The sequence below is a fragment of the Salvia splendens genome, chromosome 21 (genome assembly GCF_004379255.2).
Source record: "Salvia splendens isolate huo1 chromosome 21, SspV2, whole genome shotgun sequence".
NCBI classification, from domain to species: Eukaryota; Viridiplantae; Streptophyta; class Magnoliopsida; order Lamiales; family Lamiaceae; genus Salvia; species Salvia splendens.
The window spans coordinates 11,193,470-11,220,496 of record NC_056052.1 but is presented as its reverse complement, the minus strand read 5'-3'; the positions used below and the strand labels follow the sequence as shown (position 1 = coordinate 11,220,496).

General features: G+C 38.9%; 1 protein-coding gene across 2 annotated transcripts; it reads right to left on the bottom strand.

Annotated features, from left to right (window-relative positions):
- Nucleotides 1–4,654: 4,654 nt before the first annotated feature.
- On the bottom strand, nt 4,655–8,000 carry LOC121785491 ((S)-2-hydroxy-acid oxidase GLO1-like). 2 transcript variants are annotated; one of them, XM_042183938.1, is made up of 12 exons: nt 7,767–8,000; nt 6,955–7,132; nt 6,762–6,886; nt 6,551–6,597; nt 6,390–6,467; nt 6,195–6,319; nt 6,067–6,133; nt 5,925–5,987; nt 5,763–5,832; nt 5,579–5,679; nt 5,370–5,474; nt 4,655–5,010 (listed from the first exon to the last, which is right to left on the bottom strand). In XM_042183938.1, exons 2-12 carry the CDS (start codon nt 7,092–7,094, stop codon nt 4,819–4,821), a joined length of 1,113 nt encoding a protein of 370 aa, XP_042039872.1. In that variant the 5' UTR covers nt 7,095–7,132; nt 7,767–8,000; the 3' UTR covers nt 4,655–4,818. The 2 variants fall into 2 exon arrangements, with proteins under 2 accessions (XP_042039872.1, XP_042039871.1); XM_042183937.1 differs by having other exon boundaries at nt 7,826–8,000.
- Nucleotides 8,001–27,027: the final 19,027 nt, after the last annotated feature.

Genomic DNA, 27,027 nt, shown 5'->3' with positions numbered 1-27,027 from the left:
TGAACCATGATCCTCCTTCACCATCTGCATGAAGGAGTTGGTAGCGGAAACGTGCATGAAATAATTCACATAATAATTAATCTATTTAGCAGATTATTTAGACAAATTCTATTCACGTAATTATCACATGTATCATGTTCATAACTAGAATTAAACATGCTTTATGTATAAATGAAACCTAAAACATGCTTTCTACGGAGTAGGAATAATACCTTGTTAATTCTCCAAAGAATCAACGATGGCTCGCGACTTCTCCACGTGAGGCGTCGAGTACTAGACCTCAGATCTTCTGGCTGGTTCCCGAACTGTATTTCGATATCAGTATGGGATGATCTCATCGGGATACTAGGACTTGAATAAATAGGACAGAAAAATCAATCTCACGGAGGAGAGCTGAAGGAGAAATTTTCGTCCTCTACAGTGCAGGAGAGAGGGGACGAAATTTTTTTGGAAAAATAAGTGTATTTTCTATCTCATTTATTCTCCTATTTATATTAAGTTCCTTTTGGGCCCAGACAGGGATCTATGGAAGGTTTTGGATCTGGGCTTCCCTAATTTTCTTTTTACTAATTAAATTGAACCCACAATTTAATATAAGCTTTAATTGGAATATTATGAGCAACCACTACAGAAGTAATATTAACTCCCCATCCAAATCCGAAATTACAAGTAATTCGGGTTTCCGTTTTAAATTTTATTTCTCTCGCTTAAGATATAAATGTCCATTAATTAATTAATGTCTGCTATGGACTTAATTAATTAACTTCTTATTTATTCCAAAAGTGAACTTAGCATGAAACACTTATTTATTATTCATAGAGCAATCAAACTCCAATTAGCTAGGTTCCGAATAATAAAACCTTGTTTCGCGCTCCTCTTGAGGACATTATCAAACGAGACTCACCTCGCGCACGGTTCAACAAAATAGCAACCCTAGCACCGCTAGATATTAATCACCACTACCCAATATATTAGGATTATTGGGTTGCGAAAAACTTGCACCATTTGATTAGTCAAAGCAGTGCATAATCAATACCGTGTGATCAATGCTAACATACATTGATTAATAATTAAACATTTATCAAGACCTCGTCTTTCAATAGATAGCATAAAGACTCGTCTCGCTGTTAGATCCGTTCAATGCTTTACCAAACCAATGTCATCTTATTTCAGTAAGGCTTAGAAATATGCGGACTGACATTGCAACCTTTCATGATGGGTAGTCTAATTCCATCTAGGTTGTGAAATTCTCCTTTTTCTTTGTTCAGAACTGACTATGTTACCTTAAAGTGGACGTCACCCACAACCGGTCTACTAAAACAAAGACTTAGACTTTGTTAAGTTAGTTATACATTTAAACATGCAATAAACATCCATTAAATATAAAACATAACAACATTATGACAAAAATAATCTGTTTTATTCCTTGGAAAATAAAATAAGAGTTTTACAGTATTCAATCACTCGAAAGGTGATTTCTAGTATACAAACTCTAACAATCTCCCACTTATACTCAAAACACTTTCAAGTATACAAAATAAATGTGCTAACGTCTAATTCTCCCACTTATACTGAAAGCGGGTTGAGGTCTTATGAGTCAAACCCTCATTCCTTCAACATGGCTCTCAAACGGCTTGACCGCTAATGCCTTCGTGAAAGGATCTGACAGGTTGTTCTCAGACGCAATCTTGACCACCTGTATGTCTCCTCTCTGCACTATATCTCTAATGATATGATACTTCCTCTCTATGTGTTTGCTCGCTTTATGAGCCCGTGGTTCTTTCGAGTTTGCCACAGCACCAGAATTGTCACAATAAATGGTGATGCTCTTGGGCAGATTCGTAACCACAACTAAGTCCAAAAGGAAGTTCCTAAGCCATACAGCCTCCTTTGCAGCCTCCGAAGCGGCCACATATTCGGCTTCCATGGTAGAGTCCGCAATGCATTTCTGCTTTACACTCTTCCAAATTACGACACCACCTCCTAAGGTAAACACATATCCAGAAGTAGATTTTCTCGAGTCCTGATCAGCTTGAAAATCTGAATCAGTATATCCCAAAGGACAAAGCTCGGCTGCATTGTAAATTAGAACATAGTCCTTAGTCCGATTAAGGTACTTGAGTATGTTCTTCACGGCAATCCAATGTCCTTGGCCCGGATTCGACTGATATCTTGCCACCATGCCAACATCAAAGCAAATATCAGGTCTTGTACAAAGCATATTCTTAATTTATGGGATTGATGATAATGGTCAATTAATATGCACCATACATAAATATTTTTGAATTTTCTACATTCTCATTATTAATTAATTAATTAATGAGATTAATTATATTGCTTAAATGTTTCATTTTTATTTTTCCTGCTTCTTGATTCTCAATAATTAAATAAATTTTCATTCACATTTACTATAATTAGTAATTCATCATATTTATTTAAAAATTTATAAAGTTAAATTCACAATTGTATATAATTTAAACAAAATATTTCATAATTGGAAGAAAATAAAATGGATCGTGCATAGCATGAGTGTGATACTAGTTGAGATTAAAGTCTGAAATTTATTCATATTTATTCCTAATTAATTTGTGATTTAATTACCTTGCAGAAGGGATGTATTGGGCTCAAGACATCTTAATTTTTTATTTGGACTCATTTACTTGTGAAGCCCAAATTTGTAGAATTAATAATTTTAATTCTTTGGACTTTTATTTCACATGGCCCAAGCCAAATTATAATTCAACTTTGAACTTTAATACTTCCTCCGTTAACGAAAATAGACCATATTTCCATTTTTGGTTATCCATGAAAAATAGACCAAATTTAAAAAAAGACCACATATTTGCTACCTAACACAATTAAACACAACTAATAATATGGACCACACATTCCATTAACACTACTTCTCTCTTACTTTACCAATTCTACATTAAAACTCATGTCATTCACAATGTGTTCTATTTTTCGTGGACGGAGAGAGTATTTGTTTATATGGAAAGACCCAATTGCATTTCTTTGAATTCCATTTAGTTTAGGGAAAATTGCCCGTAAAATCATAAGTTTTTACAATAGTTTTGTTTTTCCCGTAAACTTGAAATGTTGTATGAAAATTCATGAACTTTACCGGAATGTGTAAATTTCCCAACAGACCCGACCGATAGATTTCCGACACAATTACTTATCCTACGTGGCACGCCGGAGGCGTATATCCTATCTCGTGCTGTCACGTGGTACGAAACATGCAATGTTGTAAACACTAAAATGCAATATACATTTGTAGAAGTGATAGATGGATTTCGGCAGATTACATTTTAGTTATAGGAAGATTGCATTTTTTATTCTTGAGTTTTGCATTTTAGATATAGACTGTTTAATTTGCATTTTAGATATAGACGGATTACATTTATATATAGTTTATTTTGCATTGTATACAATTTGTGTTAAAATTCAAAATTCAACAATATAAAATGCAGTCCGTGGAAATGCATATACAGCTTCACAAATGTATATTGCATTTTAGTGTTTATAATATTGCATTTTTTTGTCACGTGGCAACACGTGGTTGGATGTACGTTAGCATTCTAATTAAGGATGCGTCCTAGTGCTTCCCAAACTCATATATTGTAAATACTCCAAACTTTTCAACACAATGTTAAGACAACGTCAACACAATGTCAACATAGTTTAAAATTTCAAGATTTTGATGTCAATACAATGTCAATAAAATGTCAACACAATATCAACACAATGTCAATATGGTGTCAACCATTGACACTGTGTTGATAATTTCTGTTGCTATTATTTTGTAATCTGTTGAAATTTTTTTAACTCCAGATCATAGTTTGGAATTTGTACAATATTTAGAGTTGGCATTTGATTACATCCCTACTCTTATATATATATGAGTAAAGATCAATTTTGGTCCTAAACATATGACCAAAATATGAATTTGGTCTAAACATTCACTTTTTGAAAAACAAATCCATAACAAATGAAATCCTTGTCGAAGTGGTCCTTTTTACGGATCCGTCTAAAAACTAATGGTCATGCCACTATGCGATTAGTGTTAACCGTTAGTTTTTTGACGGTACAGTAAAAAAGGACTACTTTGGCGACATCTTCATTTGTTATGGACCAGTTTTTTAAAAAATGAATATTTTGAATCAAATTCATATTTTAGTCATATATATATAGAACCAAAATTGACACTTTCTTTCTCTATATATGTGGAAATATGGAAACATAAACTCAATCAAAATGACAAAATCGAAAAAAGAAAAAATATTGAACGGCCCCATAAAATGGTTGAAATTCCTTGAATATAAACTCGCAAAAGCTCGACATAAAATGCATACTTAAAGATTCATTAAAATTGGACAAAAGGTCGAAAGCGTTGGTAAATACAACTCCTTCCGTCGCCCATTAATTGTCACTCTTTTCCATTTCACTCCGTCTCTCAATAATTGTCACTCTTTTCCACTGACTCACTTCACCCACATTTTATTATAAAACCAATATAAAAAAATGAGTCCCACATTCCACTAACTTTTTCAACCAACTTTTTTTTACATTTCTTAAATCCGTGCCCGGTCAAAGAGTGACAATTAATCGGGGACGGAGGGAGTAGTACTTATGTAAGAATATACAATGAGGCTAGCAGGAATATAAAAGCTTTCAATCATCATTTAAAAGCTTATGTAAAGACTCATCGTCACAGATGAATAGATTGAAGAACTTAACCATATTTCACAACATCAAACGTGATATATAGCTTGCCACATGGATCCGTCTATATGTTTTGATGCATGCGCGCATCTCTTATAATCTGGCGGATGGGAGTCCCCGAGGGGCGTCCCACTCTGTCACAATGTGGTTGCGCGTGATCTCACTAAGTGAGCGACAACCACTTAACGCCATGGTCAGCTCAAACTCATCGCGCAACATCTGGAGTACCTTCCTTACTCCAGCCTCTCCTTCAGAAGCCAACGAGAACACCACTGGTCGCCCAATCTAGTAATTGTATGTATACGAGTTAAACGGACTCTTTCTAGAAAAATAAATAAAGCAAGGGTCGGGAGATGATCAAAGTATAACTAGTCTTAAACGCATAACTAGAGAATACGAATTTAGTTCACTATAAGAGCGATATAGTTCACTATAATTTATAGTGAATGATTTACTTCGTGAAGGGTTTAGTTTACTATAAAGGTCTTTGGTTTACTCCATGTTTTCAAATTCGTGTTGTGAACTAAAAAGCCTTTATAGTGAACTAAATTTCGTGCTCTCTAATTATGCATTTAAATAGTGGTCGTCCTATATCACTATTCAGACAAGCGGGTCTGTGTTAGTTTGTGCTATAATTAACTTACAAAGATGCCTGCGGCTCCTAATGCCAATGCCTTGAACACATCTGTCCCACGGCGGACACCTCCGTCCAAGAACACCGGAACCCGGCCTTGTGCACCTTTTACAACCTGAAATGACCACTGCTCTTTAGAGACTAGACAAGCCAAGAGGGTAATACATTCGCTCACCAATGCATGGACAATGATTGATGGGGTTTTGGAAAGTCAAGTACCTCCTCCAAAGCCATGATGGTCGAGGGCACGTAGTCTAGCTGGCGACCGCCATGGTTAGAGACGATGATACCCGCAGCTCCACTCTGGACAACAATCCTTGCTGCACATATGTTTCTTAGCTACATTAGTATTCACACACACACACACACACAATGCAGTAACTCAAATGCTTTATGCTCATACCATCCTCTGCAGTGAGCACACCCTTCACCAAGATGGGCATTGAAGTGATTGATTGCAGCCACTTAACATCCTTCATTTTACATCATACAGAAACCTCATCAACCTCACACCTAAAACATCCAAATACCAAATTGCTCAATCTATGATAAAGAGAAACATTACCTTCCAGCTCAACGTACTATCAGTTTGGCCAGCAACCAACGATGCAAGTCCTGAATCATTAGCCTACATCGCATCATGTGAAGTGAATACTGTATGAGAAGGAGCATCGACTAGCTAGTAAATGATATATCGCGCTACTTACTACATCAATCTTCCCGAGGTCCAAACCCTCGACGTTTTTCAGTGTCAAGCCAGGTGGCAATACAGGTCTGGATAAAACAACAGATCAGTATATCTATCTGGATGTGATGATGAGTTTAGTGTCCGAACCTGTTCTTGATATCAGATTCACGGCGCCCCAATCTTGGGGTGTCGACAGTGAGTGCAATGGCCTTGAAACCAGCCCTTTCAGCTCTCCTCACAAGCTGAGAAACGACGTTCCTGTCCTTGTACACCTGATACATAAGCGATGACTCAGCAATCCATCTCGACAAACACCCTATTAAAATTCAACTGCAGACTCACATAAAGCTGGAAGAATCGAATGCCAGGTCCCGTGGAAGCTACTTCCTCGATACTGCAAGTAGGCCCTGATGACAGAGTCTTAAATAAAATTGGTCAATAGCAATTAGACTATGTTTGAACAATTCTAATTTGAAAAGCATTTCAAGAGAGAGAAACCAAACCATGATAGTTCCAGCTGCTGATGCAGCTCTAGCTGTTGCACACTCTCCTGCATATTAATAGATTGGAAGGTAAAATAGTTAAGTTAGGCTTGATATATGCAACCAAAACTCATTAATAAGTAACTGATTTTCACAACAGACTGAAAGCCTTTCCAGTAATCATGCATATTACGCCCTGTCCATAAGGCTTTGTGGGACGAGCGTTGCTTACCGTCAGGGTGAGCCATTTTCTGAAGACCAGTCGGGGCAATCATTATAGGCATGGAGATCTTGAAGCCCAACACAGTGGTAGTCATGTCAATCTTGCTCACGTCAATCAGAATCCGGGGCCTAAACCTGCATACGGTGTGGAGATGTCATCTGAAAACGAACTCCCGACCTCACATGATTCTTAAGCAACTTACAGAATCCTTGAAAACGCGTTTCTGTTCTCGGCAAGAGTCCATTGGTCCTCTGCGCCCGAAGCATAGTAGTCGTATGCCATTTTTGGCAATTTCTCCTTGGCAATAGCCTGGTACTCGTTTACGTTTGTGATCTCACCCATCTTTGCACTTGGTTTATCAAAACTTTCCTCCCTTTGATCTTGATTGATTTAACAGGAAACCAATAAATACGAATGTGAGATAATCAAATTTCAGTCCAGACATAGATCATATAGTGTTTTTTAATCAATAAATAAATCACATAAAATTGGTAAAAAAAAAAAAAACTTTCCTATATCTTAGTAGTACAATCTAAGAACATCATTAGTGTTCTTTAATCAACCACAGCATAAGAATACAGATAAAGTAACTAGATTCTTTAATCAAGAAAGGTGTTAGTTAAATCATATTTTAACCAAACTAACTAGAATTTTCAAATCAAAAGTTGGGTGACAAAAAAGAAACCAACAAGAAGTAAAGTGTGGGAAGAAGCAGACCTGAAGGCTGAAGACAAATGAGAAGAGTGAATACGAAGAGGGAGTACAAGTATAGTAAAAAAACTAAGGGAAGTGAGCAAGATTATTTTCATTTATCTAAACAATAAACCTAATCAAACAGTCTTTATAAGTAATCAAAATCACAAATTTACCGAGAAAACTAAACAGAATCCAATATACACCGACATAAAAACACATCACAGCTGGGATAATTTAGAATAAAAAGCTCTACTGACGTAATAAATCAAGAGATGCACGAATCAGAGTAAATAAAAATCAAGAAGAAACAAATAGTACAATTTCTCGTGAGCTGAGTCGCAATAAGTGAAAGGTGGGAACTTTGAAAGGATGCTTACTTAGAAGCCCAGCTGAGGAATCGAACGAATTTATGGAATCGTGATAAGGAAATACAGCGCGATTGGCCTGAAATCAAGTTAAAAAGAAAAGAAAGAAAGCAACGCTTTTCGGATAACAAATGCAGCAAGATTGAATTGATGAGAGAGAGAGAGAGAGACGAGATCGAGAAAGAGAATGAAAGCATCAGCATCGAGATGCGGTCTCGTCTCGCCAAGACGAGACATCATCGAGCCAGCGATGCGGGTGACACGTCTCGTCGCGTGTCCCTCCGCCGAGAGGAGATTGGCGAGCCAGCTCGCCACGCGCGTTGGCCACGTGACGAGCTCCCGTGCGTCCGTGACGCCCACTCGTGGGCCGACGAGTGGGCGTCGTTTATATCCGTTCAAAAATGTATTTTTTTTTAAATTCCGAAAAAAATCGAAAAAAAAATTCTCTCAAAAATACTAGCCGTTTATAGCCGTTTTTTCCAATATTTTAATTTTTTCTATTTTTTTAAAGCCCACAATCGCTTCTATAAATATCAAAACATTCCCACAAATTATTCACCATCAAGAAATCTCCACTCTCACTCAAACACTCTACATTCTTCATTTGAAAACATTATTCTTCTCCCAAATTTAATCCATTCATGGATCCATTTGAGCAAATCGTCGAATGATGGAAAAATCGCTAGAAGCAGATCAACTTCACCGCTAACAACCGCCAGTATAAAATTGGGTACTATCTTTCCGACAGCATCTATCCGAAGTGACCAACCTTCGTGAAGACGTTCAACAGGCCGATAAACGAAAAACAGACTCTTTTTACGCAGAAGAAAGAGGCTGCTCGCAAGGATGTGGAGAGAGCGTTCGGGGTTCTACAAGTTCAATTCCACATTATCAAATCCCTGGCTCGTACACGGTTTATGGAGAATATGGTCAACATCATGTATACGTGCATAATCTTGCACAACATGATTGTTGCCGACGAATGACCTAATGCGAGAAATTGGTTCGACCCTGAAACCCCGGGAAGCTCTACCGCAAGTAGTCCGCCTCGCAGTGGAGTGCATCCGTCTTTGCAAGAGCAACTGTGTGTTCGGGTAAGGACACGTGATTCTATCGCCCACGCCCAACTCCAGGAGGATCTAATGGAGCACATTTGGGCAAAATTTGGCTACTGTTAGACGATCACCGCATCACTTTCCATGATTATGCGGATTTCAATAAATTGTAATATTAAGATTTCATTTATGTATTTTTCGTATTTTCGGATGTTGCAATTTTCGTAGTTTTTAATGATTTTATGAATTATTAGTATTAATTTAATATTTCAATGAAATATTAATTTAATTTGTTAGAAATAAAAATAAAAAATGAAATTGAATGAATAGTTAAAGGATAAGATGGTTAAGAGATGGAGGGTTGCAGGTGCTGTCTCTTAGTTAAGAGATGGAGGGTTGCAGGTGCAGTAGAGCTATAAATAGTGAAGGGATGAGACGGTATTGAAACGAATACGTGGATGGCCTCTTTTTGTTGACGGTAAAAGGTAATTTTAATTTTATGTGCTATACCACTTTGTGTTTCTTTTCCCCCAATACCCTAATTTTCCTGTTAAGGATAATAAGATGAGGACATGCCATCCTTGTTCTATGTATCTACATGAACAAATTCAACTTGATTTGTGAGCAAACTTCGTTTAATTTCAGTAGATGTATTGTAAGAGCATCCACATCCAAGCGTATGGAAGTGGACCCGGATCTACTTTTATTCGTTTTTTACTCCATGCTCTTCCGCAAGAGCACAACACTCACATCCATACTCTTCCGCAAGAGCATGCTCAAATGACCCACCATTCACTTATTCAATTTAAACAAAAGCATTTCCACAATATTAAAATGCATTAATAATATCCGAACTACTATTACAAATTACAAAAATAAAAATTAGATAATTAAAATCCTAAAAATTAAAAATTACTGCATACTTTAAATCCTAAAAATTAAAAATTACATAATTAAAATCCTACAAATTAAAAATTACATAATTAAATCCTAAAAAATACATTCGTGGAAATTTAAAGAAGACTAGTCCGATGGCGGTATCCTCAGTTGTTGTCGGAGAGCTCGTATCATTGCATGATGTGCATCAAATTGCTCGGTAGTCATCTGAAACGTATCGGCGTTAGTGGCTTGATACAAAATGACCCACAAACTGTTGCTGGGGGTGGAGGCAGCACAAAGGGAGCGGGAGCCGACAGTTCGACTGGGGTCGCAGCGCAACGGCGGTTGGCCGTCGCTTGTTTCCTTCCTTGCGGTCGGCGTTGGGAAGCGCTCGGGCCGGCGTTCGGGTTATCCAAGTGAGCTCCGACAAGCTGGCTTGCCACCTCGTCCTCACCGGCTTCGAATAGAATATCGTCCTCAACCGTTTGCTGGAGGAGCTGGAGGAGGATCGAACGCCTCCCTTATACTTCAGATGATGACGCACCTCCTGCCAAGTGTTGAGATGCTTGAATGGCTTGTAATGCATTGATTGGTAAGTCGAGATGGAGGCCGTGATGATGTCGACCTCGCTCGTGCCGCTTCCTGCCGACCGTTGTTCCTCGAGGTAATACCGTTGGAACTTTTGGATTTATTTGTTGGCTCTTCCGATTACATTGCGCACCATACTCTCATTGCGCTCTACCGTTCCAGTCGGTCGGCCTGCATTGTACCGCCGAGCGACGCGGTACCAAAACCTGTCCCCGGTTTGGTTCGTGCCTAGCTCCTCATATTCGGAGATTTTCAAATAGGCCTCGAATATCTTCTCCATCTCCCCCGGAGTGTACGGGGTGCGGACGTTGGGGTCACCGGTACTGCCACAAGTACGAACATAGACACCACGAGCAGGAGCGCCCTCTGGATTTTGGGACAACGGTGGCGTCGAGGTGTTCCCTCCCGAACCTTGTTCGGGTGCCCACCAGTATTTCCCCGAGGGGGCATCTTGCTCGTCCACCGGGTAAGGCCGGTAGCCACCTGGAATTTGCGAACCTTGGGTAGGAGGAGGGTGCGAGATATTCGTATCCGGCAAAGGGAATGGCTATGCGCCGAATCATTCGTGGTTCCATCTGCGGGAGTCGGAGAGGTGATCGACGGAGCCAGACATTTTTTAAAGAGAGAAAGAGTGAGAATTTATAGAGAAGTATATTGATGAGAGAATTGTTTAGTGTAGTGTGGTGTAATTTTATTTTGTTGAAATGAGGCGTATTTATAGATGAAAATGTGAATTTTGGGGTAAAAATAATGAAAATCAAATTAAAAGTGGAGAAAAAATGATATATTTTATTGGGAAGTGGGAAAAGATATATATATTTTAATTTAAATCTAATTTTTTTATATTTTTCAATTTTTTTTAAAATAAAAGGAAAATAGCCAACGGCATTGCCGTTTGCGAATCACGCAACACCATGTCAACCTGATGTGGTGGTGGTGGGGACGACTGGCGTAAAGTGAGAGTCTTTGGTGCTGATCTCGCGCCAGCAAAATTGTTTAAAAAGGCCCTCACCAGTGCTGGTGCTGATGTAAGGAGCTGTCTACTTATCAGAATTGGATACTGAGAAGCAGTATTATGGTTTATCACTGATCAAGAAAGGAACACCGCACGCGGTGGAGGGGTAGAAGTTTCTGCATTTGATTCCAGCAATCGCAAATTCAGAATGACGATGAAGTGCGATCATTCTTAATCTGAAAAGAGGGTAGAGAGCCGTTGTAATTGCTAACAACTGGACTGTAGGAGATACCATAGTCTGCTCAGCGCAGCATTTCTGATCCTATGTGCTGCAGCTGCGGTTTAGGAAAGTGGAAGCCGCAGTAACCGTTCAAGAAGCTGTTGTGGTAGCCGCAGAAGAGGTTCAAGAGATCTCAACTTGTACAAAATGTTACAACTCATCCCTATTTATAGGCACTCCTTAGATATTATAGAATTCTCTATTTAATTCTTTTATAAAAATCTAGATATTTTTCGATATTATCTATATTTTAGAGAATTCTATCTCTAATTAATTCTACCAAAATATCTAAATATTTTCATCCCCAATTATGGATAATTCTACATAATATCTAGATGTTTGTATAATATCTAGATATTTACAAAATCAAGTTTATATTTTAATATTCCAACAGTAATAGTAATCCGAGTCGAGTAGTCCTCTTTCCGCAAGACGAGATACGCATCGGTAGTGCTCTTGGATTGGCGTGTCGTCCCGAAAGATAAAACGGCTTCATCTTGTTCATTGCAGCACCGCAAACATAACAAGCTCTGGTGAACTGGATGATGGCGAGGCCAGAGTTTCAACGGAAGACTATGCAAAGAGAGTGAGAGAGCTATACAAGACAATGCAATGGTGTACTTATGTAGGAAATGAATGCAATAGATCAATGCCTATTTATAGGTCAAGTCCAATGCATGTGGAGGTGGAGTAAGAGATGTTTCATATCTACGTATCCATGCTTTTTTTTTTCTAATTGAAGGTTTATTTAATGTATCTATTTTCGCTACGAGGATAGTTGTATATATACATAATAAGGAAAATTAAGCTTTTAAAGAAAATAAGAAAATCCAGTTTCCGACGGAGGAGCTTTGTGTAGAAATTAACATTTGTCTTTAGAGTAAAAATAAAGTAATAAGATGTAAAACAGAGACTTCAAATGATATTAAATCAAAGTTTATGGACCTCAAATGCTATTATGGGTATTTCTAGAATTTAGAAAAATCTTAAAAACGTATCTAAAATCATTTTTCAATGTGATTTCGCTTTTTTGTTCCTAATATCATACTCCCGTGGTTCCAAAGTAGTAGAGTCATTTTGTCATTTTGGTACGTTCCACAGTAGTGGAGTCATTTCCCTTTTATAGTAAAAGTCAACATTTTGGAACTGAAAAGAAATGCCCCCACTACTATAGAATGGAGGGAGTAATTTATTGTCCGTGACCGTGATTTGCTTGTGAGATTAGGTAAGAGAATGTGCATAGCCATAGATGATAGATGGCACGTTCGTAGTGGGTTTCCCTTCTATTTTGGGAAATGATAACCAGCGGCGTATCCATGTGGGAACAAGGGGTAAAGTTGTACCCCCAAAACTTACAGCTTAATTCTAGTATTGATGTAGCATTCCACATAATCACAAGTGATTTGGTGGTAGAGCTCTAGCATTCTCACTTAACTGTCCTGTGATCGATTCCTTCCACTATCGGAGTGTACGAGTTGCGAACGTCGGGGTCACCGGTACTGCCACAAGTACGGACACGGATACCACGAGCAGGAGCGTCGCGACTGCCACAAGTGTCGAGGTGCTCTCTCCCGAGCTTTGTTCGGGTGCCCACCCGTATTGCCCCGAGGGGGCATCTTGCTCGTCCACCGGGTAAAGCCGGTAGCCACTCAGAATTTCGAACCTTGGGTAGGAGGAGGGGGCGAGATATTCGTATCCGACAAAGGGAATGGCGATGCACCGAACCATTCGTGGTTCCATCCGCGGGAGTCGGAGGGGTGATTGCCAGAGCCTGGCATTTTTTCAAGAGAGAAAGAGTGAGAATTTAGAAAGAAATACATTGATGAGAGAATTGTTTAGTGTGTGGTGTAATTTTTTGTGTTAAAATGAAGTGTATTTATAGATGAAAATATGAATTTTGGGGTAAAAATAATGAAAAACAAATTAAAAGTGGAGAAAAAAGGATATATTTTATTGGGAAGTGGGCAAATATATATATTTTAATTTAAATCTGTTTTTTTCATATTTTTGATTTATTTAAAAAAAGAGGAAAATAGCCAACGGCATTGCCGTTGACGAATCATGCAATGCCACGTCAACCTGATCTTCGGCACGGTGGTGCTCGATGCTAAGAGCAGGGTCGTGCCGTCGGCAAGAGCACAACAGGGAGCAGGGTACTCGCCAGGCCGACAGCACGACGCTTGCTTTTAGCATCGAGCACCGATGCAGATGCTCTAAGAGTATCCACATACCTGCTCTTTGGCAAGAGCATAGATGTGGGTCTGGATCCACTTTTATTCATTTTTTACTTCCTGCTCTTCCGCAAGAGCACAACACCCACATTCATGCTCTTCCGCAAGAGCATGCTCAAGGGTCCCACCATTCTATTATTCAATTTAAATACTTCAATTACTAAAAACATTTCCACAATATTAAAATACATTAAAAATACCTGAAATACTATTACAAATTACTAAAAACCTAAAATTTACATAACTAAAATCCTAAAAATTAAAAATTACATAATTAAAATCCTAAAAAATAAAAATTACATGATTAAAATCCTACAAATTAAAATTACATAATTAAATTTCTCGATGGCGGTATCCCCAATGTTTGTCAGAGAGCTCGTATCATTGCGTAATGTGAATCAAGTTGCTCGGGAGTCATCCAAGATGTATCGGCCATATTGGCTTGAGCCAAAAGAGCCCACAACGAGTTGGTGGGGGTGGAGGTGGCACAAAGGGAACGGGAGCTCGCGTTTCTGCTGGGGTCGCGGCGCGACGACGGTTGGCCGTCGCTTGTTTCCTTGCTGGAGGCCGGCGTTGGGAACTGCTCGGGTCGGCGTCGGGGCTATGCAAGTGAGCTCCGGCAAGCTGGCTAGCCACCTCATCTTCGCCGGCATCGTAAAGGGATGCCGACCCCGACCGTTTGCTGGAGGAGGATCCGACGCCTCTCTTATACTTCAGATGAAGACGCACCTCATGCCAAGCGTTGAAATGCTTGAATGGTTTGTAGTGAATTGATTGGTAGGTCGCCATGGCGGCCGTGATGATGTCGACCTTGCTCGTGTCGCTCCCTGCCGACCGTTGTTCATGGAGGTAATACCTCTGGAACTTTTGGATTTCAACGTTTGCTCTTCTGACGACATTACGCACCATACTCTCATTGCGCTCGATGGTTCCATCCGGTCGGCTGGCATTGTACCAGCGAGAGACGCGCCACAAAAACCTGTTCCCGGTTTGGTTCGTGCAGGTTTCCGCATCTTCAGAGATCACAAAATAGGCTTTGAATAATTTCTCCATCACCCTCGGAGTGTACGGGGTGCAGACGTTGGGGTCACTGGTATTTCCACGAGTACGAACACAGACACTACAAGGAGGAGGAGCTGCGGGAAGGTCGGAACCATCCTCCGGTGGCGTCAGATCGCTCCCTCCCGTGCTAGTTTCGGGAGCCCATCCGTATTGCCCCTCGGCATCTTGCTCATCCACCATGTAAGGCCGGTAGCCACCCGGAATATGCGAACCTTGGGTTTGAGGAGGGGGCGAGAAATCCATATTCGGATTAGGGAATGACGATGAGCCGAACCATTCGTGGTTCCATCCGCGGGAGTCGGAGGGGTGATCGCCGAAGACGGACATTTTATTCAAGAGTGAAAGAGTGAGAATTTAGATGAGAGCATCCACATCCATGCTCTTTGGCAAGAGCATGGAAGTAGGCCGGGACCCACCTTTACTCCCTGCTCATTGGCAAGAGCACAATACTCACATTCATGCTCTTCCGCAAGAGCATGCTCAAGGGTCCCACCATTCTATTATTCAATTTAAATAAAAACATTTCCACGATAAAAAAATGCATTAAAAATACCTGAAATACTATTACAAATTACTAAAAAATTAGAAATTACATAATTAAAGTCCTAAAAATTAAAAATTTCATAATTAAAGTCCTAAAAATTAAAAATTACATAATAAAAATCCTAAAAATTAAAAATTACATAATTAAATTCATAAAATTAAAAAAACCTACTACTCGTGGCCGAATTTCGCCTAAATGTGTTGGATTAGGTCTAGTAGCTCAATGTGGGTTTTGGTATCGCCCATTGTGTGTCTTGTTTCGATCCTCTCGCGCAACGTCGTATGCACACCTCGGCGTTGGGGAGACCTTGCGGTTGAGCTTTCGGCTTCATCATCGTCGTAAAAGTTCACCGCCCTCGGTCCTTCGTCAGCTATAATCATGTTGTGCAAGATAATACACGTGTACATGATGTCGGAAATATTCTTTGTGTACCAGAGCCAATCCGGGGTCTTCACAATGTTGAATCGGGCATGAAGGACCCCAAAAGCTCTTTCAACGTATTTCCGAGCAGCCTCTTGACGCTACGAATAAAGAACCCGTTTCGGGTCTTGCGGATTGTTGAGCGTCTTCACAAAAGTCGGACACCTTGGGTAGATACCATCGGCGAGATAGTAGCTCATGTGGTAAGGATTTCCGTTGACGTGAAGTCGATCACCGGTGCTACACCATTCAAAATATCATTGAAGAGTGGTGAAGAATAGAGCACGTTCAAGTCGTTGTTGGATCTGGCAACACCGAAATATGTATGCCAAATCCATAGGCGGTAGTCGGCGACCGCTTCAAGGATAAGCGTTGGGCCGCCGCCTTTGTGGCTGCTAAAGTGTTGCCCCCTCCAAGCATTCAGGTAATTCTTCCACTTCCAAAGCATGTAGTCAATGCTGCCAAGCATACCGGGAAATCCATGGACTGTTTCATGAAGATGAAGCAACCGTTAACAATCTTCGGTTGTGGGTGCCCGAAGGAATTCCTCACCAAAAGCAGAACGAATGCCGACGCAAAAATTTTTGAGGCATAGGATTCCAGTTGACTCACCCCACATGCAAATACTCGTCGAAGAGGTCAGCCGTTTGCCCAGTAGCAAGTTGTCGGAGGGGACAAGTACACTTCTGCAACGCCGAGACACTTTGCCGACCGGTTGCGTCTCTACGTGATTTGAAGTATTCAACATGGGCGGACAATGTGTTGACAATACGTATAAACAACCGTTTTGACAGGCGGAAACCGCACCGGAAGGAATCTGCCGGAAACCGCGACTCGTCGGAAAAATAGTCGGCAACGAACCTTTCGTGGGCTCCCTTCCGGTCACGGGGGATGTAGCGGCGATTTGATCTCGTTGGTCGAGGAGGAGGGGCGGGGGCAGCGGCCGCGAGATAGGCTTCATAAGCGGCACAATATTGTTGATAGTATTCTTGTTCTTCGCACTTCGCTTCCGCAATGATATCGTTCATATCCATTTTTGAATTTAGAGAGTGCTTGAGTGAGAGAGGAAGATGTAGGTGATGAATTGAGAGATAATTTGATGTGAAAATGGATGATGAATGTGTGTATTTATTGATGATTTTGGGATTAATTTTTTTAAAAAAAATTCAAAAATTTTCAAAATAAAGGTAAAAAAACGACCATATTTTTAGGAATCCGATTTTTTTTAATTTTTGGTATTATTTTTAATTTAAAAAAAACAAATATCCAACGGAATTACCGTTGGCCAATGAAATGCTGTCACGTCACCCTGCTCAGCGGCACGGCGGTGCTCTATGCATTGAGCAGGGCCGTGCCGCTGGCAAGAGCACAACGGCGAGAAGAGCTTCGCCGCGCCAGCGGCACGACGCCCACTCGATGCATAGAACACCGATGCAGGTGCTCTGAAAATTGATGAGAGAGTTTAGAGAGAATTGATGAGGGAATTGTTGTGTATTGTGGTGTAAAATTTTATGTTGAAATGGAGGTATTTATAGATGAAAATGAGAATTTTAGGGTAAAAATAATGAAAAATAAATTAAAAGTGGAGAAAAAACAGATATATTTTATTAGGAAGTGGGAAAATATTTTTTTTATTTAAAACCGATTTTTTAATATTTTTCGATTTTTTTTAAAAAAAAGGGAAAATGACAACGGCATTGCCTTTGGTCAATCAGAAGTGGCCACGTCACCCTGCTCATTGGCACGACGGTGCTCGATGCATCGAACAGGGCCGTGCCATCAGCAAGAGCACAACGCCGAGCATGGTGCTCGCCGAGCCGTCGGTACGGCGCCTGCTCGATGCAAAGACCACCGATGCATGTGCTCTAACGTTCCGTGTATTGAACGATTCAATAACGGAGTGGCAAATAATAGATTAACGGAGTGGCAAATAATAAAATTTAGTGAACTCCTTGGCCATGGCAGAACACGTGAATAACAACTCCTCCTCACCAAATGAAAATGGCATAGAGGAATCCAAGCTGGAGTTATCGGTCTAAAATCTGCAGAAAAAAGGGAATAGTTCCATTTTCCTAGGCCTACAAAAACTATTGGAATAAAGTATATGTAAAAATAATTGAAGCCTTACTGGAATGAAGTAAATATCTTGTCCAATGAAATAATAACATGTTTTAATGAAGTAATAAACTTATTGGAATGAATTGTATTTTTTAAAGTGAATAAAGTAAAAATTCAGTTCAATGAATTCGAAAGAAGCATGTGTTGAATCATTTCAAAACCTACTAGGGGTAAGTAATAACGTATTATAGTTTCAAGATATTATGTACTGGAATGAAGTAATAAACCTACTTTAATGATGTAAAATGGGCTTGTGATGAACACCGAAATAATTTACATATCAGCACATCTCATTAAAAAACTAGATTTAATGGCATTAATTTGGTCTCTAGTTCGATCTTTCAAATTAGTTTGACATTAATCACTACTCTATATATATCTATGTATATATATGACCCTCTTAATTCCTACACACCACTCCAAAAAAAATTGAATAATGCACATAACCAGAAAGTTATTTAGGAATATTACTTATAATCATTTTAATGATTCCACAAAGACTACTTCTATGCTCTTGTAGAACTGTACTAAGTGTACATTATGTAGGAAGACAATGTGAATTACACATTAGTAATAAACAAAAGTGACATTAAATTGAATATATTGCAAAAGTGACATTAAATTGAATAATGTATATATCATTATTGAATGATGTACAATTCATCACATAAAAAATGATTAGTCATAGGCTCATACATGAAGGTTTTCATTAGTATATGTGACAAGTGTTCATCACTACCTATGATATATAAATTAAAACTTCAAACAACACCCATTAAATCAAATAATGTATATAACATCCCTCCGCAATGTACTCCATAAGGAATAGATATTCATTACATGATTCCGACGGATTTGATGAACATGACCGTCGAATTGTGTAAGCAAAAACGGTTAAATAGCGATTTGATCGGTTGAATCTATTTCACAAAGAGAGAAATTGGTGAGTCTAGTGATGAGCAATTGACCATCGAGTGATGAACAACTGACCGTCGAGTGATGAACAACTGACCGTCCTTGGTTGCGAGTCTCCGATCGTCTTCACAAAGTGATAAAATGGGGAGATACCGAGAGGAGGTTCCGGTTTTTCTAGAGAGGAATTAGGGAGATAAGAGGGCAATGGTTTTAGGCTTGGAACTGAGGGAGACGAGAGGGAGCGGAGTGATGAAGAGAGAGGGAAGTTGTATCATCATAAAATCTAGCGGAATCATAGGATGTGAAGTTTGAAAACTAATAATCACTCTGTCATGACTAAATTATCCCTATAGGGGATGTTCGGTTTGCAAGATTGTATCCGGTATTAAATTTGTAGTTTGCTTGGTTCATAAGATTCAATCCCGCAATTCAATCTTAGAAGGATAATCATGAGATAATTAGTTATTGCTAACCCCCTATGACTAAAACAATCTCACAACTCAATCCTAAATTGTATCTTGGCATTATTTTATCTAGAAAACCGAACACCACCATAATGTACACTTCATGATAATTAATGTAGCTCGATTGTCATATCCTAGCTATCCGAATCTACATCCAAGAGCTATGATTTATGTTATGTTTTAAGGGAGTATAATGAACCATAGTAATTAAGAGATCTAATGGTCTATAAAATTTGCAATGTGTAATTTCATTTTTCATATTTTAATATTAAAAAGATAAAATTAACTACCACATTTAGGGTTTTGAATCGTAATGTCAATATAGTATACTATAAATATCAACACAATGCTTTGAATATCTCAATACAATTTAATGTTGACATTGTACACATATTATATTGACATATAATGTTATCAACATTGATATTAGGCTCCTCGTCGAAAAATTGAAAATTTGTGATTTATTTTTTAATTTTAACATCGGAACATATGCATGTAAGATCTCGTTGGAATCTTTATAAAATTATCTTTAATTTGATATATGTTGTGTGAAAAAATAATTTAGAATGAGATATTTATAATCATTTAAAGTTTGTGATATTTTTTTTAAAAGTTATAACTAACTTTTTGTTAATTGACATTAATATCCCTAATTGATATTTTTACATTTAATAATCCAAAACTTATTATTTAAGTGTAGTTAGCAATTTAAGAGTGATTTAGCAATATAACACACCCATATATATATATATATATATTAGGGTAACGGTTCTCAGTTATTCGGTTAACCGATAACCAAAATTCACGGTGTTCGGGTCAGTACCAGTTTGTCATTTCACTAGAAGTCGGTTATCGGTTATAACCGATAACCGAAATTATGTTCAATTTTAACCGATAATCGAAATTAAATTCAATTTTAATTTCAGTTATATTTTTAATTTATAAACTTCTATAATGTTTTTATACTTTTAAAACTCCTACGTGGTGTCACAATCGAAGAAAATGTAATTTACTTCCATATTCTGTCAAAGTTTCATATTGCACTATAAAAGTCTATTTTAATTTGTGTCACTATCTTTTATAATATTTCAAAGTCAATAAAAAGTGCCTAATCATTATTTTAAAAGCAAGATCTCTCAAAGTCAATAAAGTGCCTAAGCATTATTTTTAAAATAGGATATCAAAATTGCACATGACTATTAACCATGAACAACTCGGTTATTTCGGTTATAACCGATAACTAACCGAACAAGAGATCGGGTTGGTTCCGGTTAGTTTTTTGAACAATATTTAGGGTCGGTTAACCGACAAGTCGATTCGGTTATTCGGTTCTATTAATAACCAAACCGACTAACACAAAATGTATATTTTATCCAGATTAAAAAATTGAAAATTCAACATACCATATCCATTTACTGCAGATTTATCAATAAAAAAAAGTTAAATTTACAAGTCTGAATGTTGATTATTGGGCAGGTTAATGGGTGAACTATTATTTGTGTTGGGCCTTGGTTTATTTCGGCCCAGGCAGTTTGGGGCTGAGTGTTGCCCTAGCCCACACCACTTCTGATATACTCTCCTCATTCCATCCGTCGTTTCAGATTATTCTCTCATTTTTCTCACTGTGTTCTCTCTCTTCTCTCTCGAGTCTTTTGATTTCCCTTGAGTTCTTATTCTCTGATGATTCTCTGAGTGTTATACGATAGTTTATCTCAGGTGTTTGAGTGTGTAATCGTGTGAGTGGGTTGAGATTAGCAACTGATTCGGTTGCTAGGGTTCCAGAGAAGGTTAGGGTTTCTGGTGAGAGGTTTCTTGTGAGTGTAAGGTGTGAGAGAGGCCAGATCCGGTAGTGTGGAGTTGATTGGAGTTGTATTCGTGGTGTGTGAAGTGTTTCACAGTTGGATTCAACGGTGCTCCCTTGGATTATTGGTTTGGTGAATAGATCTGTACTATTAGCGGGTGGCTGAGCCATAGCTTGTAGATCTATGCGATTCCTTTGTTCTCTCTCTTATTCCTGCATGTTTTGTGTAGATCCGAAAGGATCTTTCGTTTTATACTAACAAGTTTCTTAGTGTGCAGGGTTCTTGGTGATTCTTGGAGCTTCCAGTTCAGGAAGGCTCTGGTTGTTGCCTTAGCTACTTACTGTATTGTAAATTGTAATAGCTAGTGATCTCTAATTCAGTCGCTTGGTCGATGGTTTGACTGAGCCATCTTGTAAACAAGACCAAAGAGGTCTCGGTAAATAGTGAACCGGATAGTTTGATCCCTACAGTGGTATCAGAGCCACCGGGGGACTATTCCGGCACGCCGAGTCGCTAAAAGGAGGTGGGCAAGTGGAACCCTCCCTCGAGTGGGGGTTTGCTCTGGTAAATTGGCTGAATCTTTCTGGATATTTCTATTTTTCTGTTTAGTGCCAACTATAGGTTTGGGATCTTGTTGCTGGTAGACAGTCTTGGCAAGACTTAGGTTTCCTTGGTGTGTTTTCTCTGTGTTTCTTGCTTCCGTGGTGTGTTCTTCCTTTGTTTCTTGCGCTCTCTGCTTGAAATCTCTTGTTGCTTGACCACCAAGCATATTGTGCTGCCTAAGTGACCCCCTGCGCCCTCCAGAAGTGAGTGATTGCGAACTGCGATAGCCTTACCCGGCCCTGCTCGTGACAGTCAAGGATTTGAGGTTCTCTGTGTGAAAACCTGGTGAAATCTGTGAATCTGTGTATTCTGTTGCCTTGGTGATTGTCTGTGTGTTGGCTGACTGCTTGTTGTGTGTTTTGTTAGTTTTCTTGTCCTCTGTGTTGCTTGAAAACTTTTCTTGGTTTCAAAAATGGCTCAACCTGTCAGCTTGGTTCCTTTTAATGGCAAAAACGATTTTGTTATCTGGAAACAGAAACTGAAGTGTGTTCTTATTCAACAAAAAATTTTCAAATGTGTTGATGGTACTGTGCCAACTGATACCCCACAAGAAAAACTGGATGAAATGAATGAGTTGGCTAAAGCTACTATTATTCTTAATTTGTCTGACTCTGTGATTAGGAAGATTAATCACATTGAATCTGCTTCTGAAATTTGGAAACACCTTGATACAATGTATACTGAAACTTCTATGTCTTCAAGGATGTATTTGCTTGAAAAACTTTTTAAATTCAAGCTTGATTTGTCAAAAGATATTGATGACAATGTGGATAGATTTCAAAAGTTGGTTCAAGATATTAAAAGGTCAGGGGATAAAACAATTGATGAATATACCAGTATTGCCTTGATGAATGCCAAACTTGACTCTTACAGTGATGTTAAAGCTGCTATTAAATATGGTAGAGATACTGCTCCTCTTGATTTGATTATTAGCTCTCTTAAATCTAAGGAACTTGAAATAAGGGAAAGAGCTACTAATAAATCTGCTGCTAACAAGGTGTTTAATATTAGGGGTAGACTTAATTCTAGAGGGGGTTCTGAGTCAAATGGAAATTCTGGTTCCAGGTCCAACTCTAAGAAGAAGAACAGATCTAGGTCCAACAGTAGGGACCCTAGATTTGTGAGAAAATGCTATAACTGTGGGGAACCTGGGCACTTTAAGAAAGATTGTAATAAGCCTAAAAAGAATAAGGCTCCTAACAACAATGGAAACTTTTAGATTGAAAATGTTGCTAATATTGCAAAATTTGATGCTGATAATGAATCTGTTTTTATGTTGCATGCTATGGTATACATGAATACTTCCCCTCTGTGTCAGTTTACTTCAAATGATTGGTTGTGTGACTCTGGCTGCACTTATCATGTTAGTCCCTTCAAGGAAGTGTTCTCTGAGATTAAGCCTGTGGTTAATACATATGTGTCTATGGCTGATGACAAGAAGTGTACAATTCTTGGCATAGGCAATGTGTGCCTGCAATTTGAAAATGGCTATGTGTTGAACCTGAAGGGTGTTAGATATGTGCCAGACTTATGTTATAACTTGTTGTCATGTACTGCCCTGGAAAATGATGGTATGGGTGGTAAGTGGGGGGAATGGAGCATGAAAATCTGTAAGGGTTCCATGTGTTTGTTTAAAGCTAAAAGAAAATGTGGTCTTTATGTTTGTACTGCTATGCCCCTGACTTGTGAAAAAGCTTATGCCAATGTTGTGAAATCTAATAAATTGATGTTATGACATAATGGGCTAGGTCACATGAGTGAAAAGGGTTTACATATTCTGAAAAAGCATGATATCCTATATGAATCTGATGTTCAAGGTGATTTTCCTTTCTGTGACACATGTGTGCTAGGCAAACAACATAGGGTTACCTTTCCTACTCCAGTGCCTGCAAATATTAGTACTAATATCTTAGAATACTTGCATATGGATGTTTGGGGCCCTGCCTCTGTGTCTTCCCACTCTGGGTCTGTGTATTTTTTGTCTATCATTGATGACTTTTCAAGGAAAGTTTGGTGTTTTGTGATGAAACATAAGTATGATGTGTTTGGAAAATTTACTACTTGGAAAACTTTGATAGAAAATCAGACTGGTAAGGGGATTAAGGCAATAAGAACAGATAATGGTTAAGAATTCTGCAATCATCAAATTGATGACTTATGTGCTGGGCATGGTATTAAAAGACATAAAACTGTTCCTTATACTCCTCAACAAAATGGAGTTGCTGAAAGAATGAATAGGACTTTGCTTGATAAAGTGAGATGCATGTTAGCTAAATCTGGTTTGTCCAAAAAGTTTTGGGGTGAAGCTTTAATGACTACTACATATCTTGTGAATAGATCCCCTTCTGTACCTTTGCAAGGACAATGTCCTGAGTATGTTTTTACAGGGAAACCCCTTAACCTTTCTAATCTGAGAGTGTTTGGTTGATCTGCTTTTGTTCATACTAGAACTGATAAGCTTGAACCTAGATCTAGAAAATGTGTGTTTTTGGGATACCCTGAGGGTGTGAAAGGATATAGAGTATGGCTTAGAGATGAGCCTGGGTTCAAAGTCATTATTAGTAGGGATGTTGTGTTTAATGAAACTGAGTTCCCCTGCTTGAATGTGGCTGTAACCCCTGCTCCTCAGAATGTGGACAATGACCCTCTAATTGAGGTGGAATCCACAGATAAACCCACTGATGTGGAGCATCCAGTGGATGTTCCAAGTGAGGTGGAGCAGCCATTCTGGAACTCTACTCCTATCTATATTCCTAATGAAACACCTAATGAGGGGGGCCTACAAGATAATGCTGTGAATGTGCCCTTATGTGATAATGTGGACAATGATGCTAACTTGCCTAGTAGTCATGTCTGTAGTCCTCCTGTTATGCCTGTCCAGAATGTGTTAAATTCTCCTTCAGGTGTTCAACATGCTATTGATGCTCCAAACCTGAATGATTATATCTTATCTGGAGACAGACCTAGAAGACATATCCAGAAACATGCTAGATATGATGGCTACGTGGGTTTAGTTGCTTTGATAAACTTGGCTTTTAATGTTCATGAAGCTGATGGGGATGAGCCTCAATCTTATAAACAGGCTACTAAGTCTAAATTCTAGCATGAATGGCATAAGGCTATGATAGAGGAAATGAATTCTCTAAAAATTAATCTTACTTGGATTCTTGTACCTCTGTCTCTTGGAGCTTCTGTTGTAGATTGCAGGTGGCTATATAAGCTAAAAAGTGAGGTGAATGGTTTAAGGTACAAGGCCAGATTAGTGGCCAAACTCAACAAGAGGGGGTAGATTATACTGAAATCTTTGCTCCTGTGGTTAAATTTACAACTGTGAGGTTGATGCTTGCTCTGTGTGCTCATTTTGATTGGGAACTGAAACAAATGGATGTTAAAACTGCTTTCTTGCATGGTGATTTGGATAAACCAATTTACATGAAACAGCCTGAAGACTTTGTTGATCCAAAGTTTCCTAATCATGTGTGTTTGCTTAAAAAGGCTCTGTATGGTTTGAAACAATCTCCTAGGCAGTGGAATATCAAATTCAATACCTGCATGCATAAGTTAGGCTTTGTAAGGAGTACTTTTGATGCTTGCTTGTATGTTAAGAACCTTGATACTACTGCTCCTGTCTTTCTTCTCTTATATGTGGATGACATGTTGATTATGGGTCCTTGTTTGAAAACCATAACTGCTGTGCAAACCTCTTTGAGTGAGAATTTTGATATGAAAGACTTAGGGGATGCTAGGAAGATATTAGGGATTAATATTTTCAGAAATAGAAAAGAGTGTGTGCTTGTTATGCATCAAGAACCCTATGTGCTCAAAATTCTGAAAAAATTTAACATGTCTGATGCTAAGACAGCCTCTGTTCCCTTAGTTGCACACTTTATGTTGAGTAAAGACTTGTGTCATAAATCTGAACATGATATCAATGCCATGAAGAAGGTTCTCTATGCTAATGCTATAGGATCTGTTATGTATCTGATGGTTAGTACTAGACCTGATATTGTCTATGCTGTGTCTTGCTTGAGTAGATACATGTCTAATCCTGGTCCTGTTCATTGGGAAGCCCTGAAGTGGTTGTTAAGATATCTGAAAAATACTTCTAAGTATGGTTTGTGTTATTCTAGATGTGAAGATGGTGTGAAACTGACTGGTTATATTGATTCCAATTATGCTAATGATAGAGATAAGAGGAAGTCCACCACCTCATATGTCTTTACTGTATGCAGATCCTGCATAAGTTAGAAATCACAGTTACAGCACATTGTGGCCTTATCCACCACTGAATCTGAGTACATTGCTATCACTGAAGCAATGAAGGAAGCTGTATGGTTAAAGGGAGTACTTTCTGAACTCAAATTTGTGAAATCTCCTCCTGATGTGTTTTCAGATTCTCAGTCAGCTATTCAATTGTGTAAAAATCCTGTCTTCCATGATAGAACTAAGCATATTGATGTAAGGTTTCATTACATCAGAGATATTGTAGAAAAGAATGAGGTTTCTTTATTAAAAGTGCACACTGATAAGAACCCAGCTGACATGGGGACTAAATGCTTACCACTTGAAAAACTTCTTTTCTGCATTAAGTATCTGCATTTTGACCTAGGATAGTTGCATGTCCCGGGGGTTAAAGACCTCAGCCTCTTAGCCAACTGTGGTAAGGGTGGATAGTGGCCGATGGCACTAAGTCCTAAAGGCTAATGGGTGTCAGCCCCTTTGGTGCCTTGTAGGCAAACCTGGCTGTTTCCCTATGCAAGTGAACTTTGTTCTTGGATGCTGTGGGGACTGCCTTGTAGGCTATGATGATTAAAACCTTAGCTAATAGTGTAATTGGTTTCCCAAAATAATGTCCAAGATGGAGTATGTTGATTATTGGGCTGGTTAATGGGTGGACTATTATTTGTGTTGAGCCTTGGTTTATTTCGGCCCAGGCAGTTTGGGGCTGAGTGTTGCCCTAGCCCACACCACTTCTGATATACTCTCCTCACTCCATCCGCCGTTTCAGATTATTCTCTCATTTTTCTCACTGTCTCTCTCTTCTCTCTCGAGTCTTTTGATTTCCCTTGAGTTCTTCTTCTCTGGTGATTCTCTGAGTGTTACATGATGGTTTACCTCAGGTGTTTAAGTGTGTAATCGTGTGAGTGGGTTGAGATTAGCAACTGATTCGGTTGCTAGGGTTCCAGAGAAGGTTAGGGTTTTCTGGTGAGAGGTTTCTTGTGAGTGTAAGGTGTGAGAGAGGCCAGATCCGGTAGTGTGGAGTTGATTGGAGTTGTATTCGTGGTGTGTGAAGTGTTT